The 6,173-nt window shown below is 46.1% G+C and overlaps 1 protein-coding gene across 1 annotated transcript; it reads right to left on the bottom strand.

Moving 5' to 3' along the window:
* Nucleotides 1-269: 269 nt before the first annotated feature.
* LOC123584069 (acyl-coenzyme A thioesterase 1-like) lies at nucleotides 270-6,143 on the bottom strand. Its single transcript, XM_045451497.1, has 3 exons — nucleotides 5,566-6,143; nucleotides 3,570-3,772; nucleotides 270-1,591 (listed from the first exon to the last, which is right to left on the bottom strand). Exons 1-3 carry the CDS (start codon nucleotides 6,134-6,136, stop codon nucleotides 1,007-1,009), a joined length of 1,359 nt encoding a protein of 452 aa, XP_045307453.1. The 5' UTR covers nucleotides 6,137-6,143; the 3' UTR covers nucleotides 270-1,006.
* Between the last annotated feature and the right edge of the window lie 30 nt (nucleotides 6,144-6,173).

Genomic DNA, 6,173 nt, shown 5'->3' with positions numbered 1-6,173 from the left:
TTATGACAGGACAGGAATTCTTGCTCCCCGACAGTGGAGACAAGGCTGAGAGCACTGAAAGGAAACAGCAACTTTATCTGTAATGTCCCAGTTTTAAACTTTAATAAAAGTTGCTTATACTTAAGGCTCTCTTTTCATTCCTGACATTGTTTGTATGGAGACTTGTTGCGGACTTTGAGTCTGGAGTTCTCTCTTGTCCAGCAAGAGAGTGGATGCAGAATTAAATGTGAGAGAGGCTAATGTCTGGGAGGAGACAAGAGCCCTGAGTGAGGATCTTTGCTCTGTTTTTATTAGGATCAGAACGCTTACAAATGTGATGAACATGCAGAAAGAGACCATGAAACCATGAACATTAACTCATATGTGTGAGAGAAAGGGGGTTTCAAAGATATGTAGTGTTAAGGGTTTGGGTCAATACAAAACAAAATCTTTTCCGCTGAGCAGATGATTGTTTACACAGGCATGAGGCGCTGTGTCTGTTTATCTTAACTTGCCTAAGGGAGAAGACAGATATAGCAGACTACCTCAGGGTCAACAAGACACCTTTCTTTGGCTAATTAGCTCCACTCTGGGCAGCTTCACCCTGCTGCTGTCTATAGCCCTGTTGACCTATTCTGGATATTCCTTCCTGTGAAAGCAGCTTCCTGCTTTTGTACTATGCTGGGAGCGCTTTTCCCTGTTGACCTAATCTTGGATGCTTTCATTCTGTGGCTTCCCATTCTTATGCTTTTGTACTATGCTGGAGGTGCTTTCGCCCTGTTTACCTTTTCTTGGATACTTTCATCCTAAACCTTGTTAACCCATTGGTGCAAGCTCAGGGAATTCCTAAACTTATTCCCCACAGAGGCTATTTTTAACAGTAATGTTATTTAAAGAGAAAGAATAAAAACCCAAATGTGTTAGCATAATACCTCAGATGAACTGACTTTAACTGATACTTTTTAGCATATAAAAGTCTCACCCTCACAACCTTCAAATACTGGGTTATGTCTTCAAGAGAGTCTGCCTAACTTTCCCCACCCAAGTGTTTGTGGAAGAAAGTCTGGAGCTGCTTCCAAGCATCCACCTGGGCCATGGCATGAGCCCTGGGCTCCCCTCCCCACATGACAGGACCACCCACCAAGGTGTGTAGGGAAGCCTGGCACAAGGGGAAGTAAGGAGGCTCAATACAGTGCCCTGCCCCAGGGTAACAGATGATCTGCAGCTTTTCCTTACCATGGGCCTGTAAGCGCTTAGAGGCCTCATTAGCATAGAATTCACTCTTCCAGTTGTGGTCATCCAGACCTACTAGGAACAGGAAGGCATTCTCAGCCCTTTCCACAGGAATGAAACTCTTCTGGTCAGGTCCCTCCAAAGGGCTGTTCAGCACATCCAGAACGTCTGCCAAGCCGTCTCTGGTCAGCTTGATGCGACTTTGGTCGAAGCCCACAGGAGGCAAACTTTCATCCCTGTAGTATAAGGTTCCCCCCACATTGGCCACAGAGCCATTGATTATGACGGCGGCGGTGATGCCTTTCAGGAACGAGGACATGGAGAGGCAGAGATCACCTCCTTTGGAACTCCCAAGCAGCCCAACTCCCGGACCCTTTACCTGAGAAAAGAACAGAGGAGAGAGGAGAACGAGTCCATGAACAGTGCAGCATGATCTGTAGTGCCTGGAACTGGATACCAGGCAGAACTGAGTCAGAATCTGGGCTCTACCATTTGCCAATTTTACAACCTTGGGGTATTTACTTTTCTTCCTCTCTTTTTTTCTACAGTCTCTCCATCATCATTCTTGGGTGACTTCAACAACCATGTGGAGGACAGAGTAAATACTTTGGCTTCTCAGTTCCTTGACCTCAAACTTAAACAATGTTTTTTTCCCTACCCTGTCTTAGCCATCCACTCCGACTGTCATAACCTAAACTGAGTCATCATCAGTGAGTAGTTCATCTCTAAAACCTCAGCTTCAAGCATTCCACTCTCTGATCACCATCTTCAATAATTCCAGGCTAACCATTCTTGTACCACCCATTTCCACCTCTCGGTGGCCTTGACTACCACTGTTGTTTTAACTATCAGTATGTCTCTTGTGTTCTTACTTGCCTCTCACTTACTTTAGATTTCAAGCTTCTTTGTTATTATCACTTCCTTGTAACCACCCTTAACTCTAAGATCTCTCTGCCTTTGGTCATACTTTCCTGGAAAAACACTAACCTTGGTTAAACCCCCCCATTCACTTCCTCCAGGCCTGTATTTGTGCAAGTGAACACTGCAGGAAAAAAACTACACATTTATGCTGACAGAGCTTACTTTCATTTCATGACCACAAATTGCAGATAAGCATCTATCCTGCCACATTTCACTTATGTGCGCTTCCCACTTCTGTAAAAGACTGTGTCACACCTCCTACCTCCTCAAGCCCCTTAACCTTTAACCTTGTTTCTTTCACTTTCAGCTCTTCTACTTGGTGGAGAAAATAAATAGCCCAGTAGGAACTGCTCCTCATTTCCCCCTGCGAGATCTACTTAGTGCCATGTGAACTCAAGCTCTATACCTTCTCTTCTCCAAAGAAGCATCTCTGTGCTTATCAAAGGCCCCCTGCTGCTTGTACTTGGGATCTCCTCCACTCTCATTCTCAAGGACTTCAGGTCATGATCTCAGGGTCCTGAGTTTAAGCCCCACATCGGGCTGTGTGCTGAGCGTGGGGCCTGATTAAGTCTCTCTCTCTCAACAAATGGCTAAACTTAAAAAAAAAAACAAAACCCAAAACAAACAAAAAACCAAACGGCCATTTGAGTCACCTGTCAACAGCAGTCTTTTTTTTCCTTATGACTTCTCCAATAGCACCCTTGACTGGTTTCAACCATTTACTCCTCATAAAAGAAAAGTACTAGGAATTAAATGATATATTATCACCATCCCAATTTTTCGGAGGAAAGGGAGGCCCCAAGGTCATGGAACTAGTTACTAGTTGGTGAAATCAAACTTACACTTAACTTTAACTTTTGTCTGTCTACATCTTGTGCTGGTGCCATCACACCCTATCACCTTTTCTAAGAGTTCCACAGCTTCCCATCCACTGTGAGCTCTGAACTATAAAATAAGTAAGGTGTATCTTCTGATCCTCTGATCCTCTGAACCTATAAAGCCCTCAAAGCACTTCCTAATAACTAGCTTCTTTGGCGGCCCAGTTCTTCATTTAATACTGTGTTCTCAGAAGGGCCACAAAGAAGGGAGCATTGTTAGACACAAACATTTAACCTACGGCCTTCTGGAGATAAGTGATTACCTTCCCCTTTCCCTCTCCTTCCTGTATCGAACTTAGGGTTCTCACATGTGTTTGAGCTGATTATAATAAACTATAAAATACTGGAATTTAAAATTGCAAGCCGAAGAACATCTTTAGTAGCAGAATATATGGTAACATATAATTGCAGACAAACTGTCTACGAGAAGTAACTATAAATGGTAATGTGTGTTGGGTATTGGGAGTAGCTGTCGTGAATTTGTCAAGTTGTATCAAAACCAAGAGCAGTCAGGAGAACACCTGATACACAGATCACAAAACCTAGGGACATTCCAACCTCAGGATGATCCAGCAGGTAGTTCACAGCTTCTTCAAAGTACTCCAGGTGGAGGGTCTCTATGCCCTGGGGGAGGTCTTCATAGTTATAATAAGCCAGAGCCATCACAGCAAAACCCTTGCCAGCCAGCAGACAAGCTCGATATTCCCGAAGGCCACCTCCAACTCCAAAAATGTCCACAATCCCAGGGAAGGGCCCAGGTTCTTTGGAAGAAGCAAAACACAAAACTGAACTATTTCTTAAACTCTTTGCAGTGGTGTCAAAAGTCATGTGTTGTCTACTTGGTGATGTCAAACTTTTCTATTGACAATCAGAAATGTTAGAAGACCTCTGGCCTTCAAAGATCCAGACAGTGGCACAGGCTCAATCCACATTTCCCCTATGCCCAGAGCTTCAGAGCCCCATAGATTTTTTTACAGTAAGTATGCATCACTTTTCTAATTAAAAATAATTTACAAGTAGACAATGAAAACAGCAAAACCACTGCCCACTGCCCCCCCAAAAGTGACAATGCCAAATGCCAGAGAACACGTAGAGCAAGTGGAACCCTCATACATTGACGGTGGAAATGCAAAACAATACAGCCACTTTGGAAAACAGTTGAGCAATTTCTTATAAAGGTAAACATATACTTAATCATATGATTTAACAATCTCACTCCTAGGTGCTTACCCAAGAGAAATGAACATTGGTGTTCATACAAAAACTTGTATGCAACAGTTTGCAGTGACTTTATTCATAATCTCTAAAGACTTGAAACCCAGCCTGAAAACCCCAGTCCTTCAACTGTTGAATGAATAAAACTGAAGTATACCCATAGAATGGAGTACTACTAAGAAACAAGAAGAAATGATTGGATATATGGAGCATGAATGAATCTCAAATGCATTAAACTAGACTGTTTATGGGACATTTTCACCTTTTACACAAAAAGTTTGTACTTAACATGCAAAATCTGAAAAAATGATAAGGCAAACACTTTACACCCAACACCTTAAGAAATAATTCAGTACTAACTATCCAAGCCCCGAGTGTCTGTGCCCCTTCTCTCCCTTTTCACTATGCTGAATTTTATCATTCTCTTAATTTTCTTTACAGTATTACCACTTATACATGTACCTTAAACAGTATATTATCTTGCCTATTTTTTGAGTTTTATTTATCTGAATGGAATGATATTGAATGTGTTCTTCTGGGACTTCATTGTTTCACTCAGTACTCTTTTGAAATTCATCCATGTTGATTTTTTTTTTTTAGGGAAACAGCTTCTTTCCTTCCCTTTCCTTCCTTTCTTCCTTTCGAGAGAGTGCAGGAGGCGGGGGGGGGGAGCGGAGAGAATCCCAAGCAGTCAGCGCAGAGGCCTTGCTAACCCACCAAGCCTGAGATTATGACCTGAGCTAAAACCAAAAGTCAGAAGCTTAATGGACTGAGTCACCCAGGCGCCCTATACCAATTTTCTTAACCTTGATATACTGTGGGAGTTAGAAGCAAACTTGCTATACTGAGAAACTATTTTAAAAGTCGTTAAAGACTTGGAACTACGGGGACGCCTGGGTGGCGCAGTCGGTTAAGCGTCCGACTTCAGCCAGGTCACGATCTCGCGGTCCGTGAGTTTGAGCCCCGCGTCAGGCTCTGGGCTGATGGCTCAGAGCCTGGAGCCTGTTTCCGATTCTGTGTCTCCCTCTCTCTCTGCCCCTCCCCCGTTCATGCTCTGTCTCTCTCTGTCCCAAAAATAAATAAACGTTGAAAAAAAAAAAAAGACTTGGAACTACGTATAAAATGTTTTGCTTTTACTTACAACTGTCTTTTCCATTTCCTTATGATGTTTTCTAACTGACCTCTAAGTTTTGGAGCAACAGAGCCACCTCCCCAGGCAGGGTACACTTTAACGTCCCCACAGACCTCTGCAATGTTGGGAGTTACATCCTTACTCTTCGTAGACGTGCAGGAGACCAGAGAAAGGCAGACAGGACAGCCTGGGACGCAACGCACTCACCAGGCGGCAGGAAGAGCGTGCCGCGCACCCGGCCCGCGCGCACCGGCACCCGCCGCATCCCCGGCCGCAAGAAGTCGCGCTCCAGCACCGCCCGGCCCAGGAGCCGCCCCATGTCGGGCTCAAGGCCCTCGAACACCTCCAGCTCCACCGCGAAGGGCGTCTGCACGTCCCGCTTCACCAGCCGCACCAAGGGCTTCTCGGGCTCCAGGGCCCAGAGCAGCCCCATGGGCTCGAGCCCCGTGAAGCTGCCGCCCAGCGCGGGCGCGCGCGCCAGGTCCAGGAGGCCGCCGGCGTCCGCTTGATACCGCGCGTGGGCCCGGAAGAGCACGCCCTTCTCGTCGCGCAGGGACGCGCGCAGCGTGACAGGCTGTCCCGGCGCGAGGCCGAGCACCGCGATGTGCACGGGCTCGTCCCAGCCGCAGCGGCCCGCGGGCTCCAGGCGCCAGGTCGCTGTCCTCCGGGCAGGTGCCCACGAGACCCGGCCACAAGACCATAGCGCTGGAGAGCCTGGCAGCTGACCCCATCGGCGGAGTCCAGAAGCTCGCAGTATGGCCGCAGAGGAGGCCACCATTTTGTCTGTTGACTTTTGACCTCGTTTCAATGAACAC

This window comes from Leopardus geoffroyi, chromosome B3 (genome assembly GCF_018350155.1).
Source record: "Leopardus geoffroyi isolate Oge1 chromosome B3, O.geoffroyi_Oge1_pat1.0, whole genome shotgun sequence".
Lineage (NCBI taxonomy): Eukaryota > Metazoa > Chordata > Mammalia > Carnivora > Felidae > Leopardus > Leopardus geoffroyi.
Note: the sequence above shows the minus strand (reverse complement) of the source record. Positions and strands in the feature narration are given on the sequence as shown.

Coding starts and splice junctions, on each gene's coding strand:
- LOC123584069 (XM_045451497.1), bottom strand. CDS start 6,136: ATGGTGGCCTCCTCTGCGGCCATACTGCGAGCTTCTGGACTCCGCCGA. Junction 3,773..5,565: donor CACGCTCTTCCTGCCGCCTG/GTGAGTGCGTTG, acceptor CTTCTTCCAAAG/AACCTGGGCCCTTCCCTGGG. Junction 1,592..3,569: donor ACCTGCTGGATCATCCTGAG/GTTGGAATGTCC, acceptor TTCTTTTCTCAG/GTAAAGGGTCCGGGAGTTGG.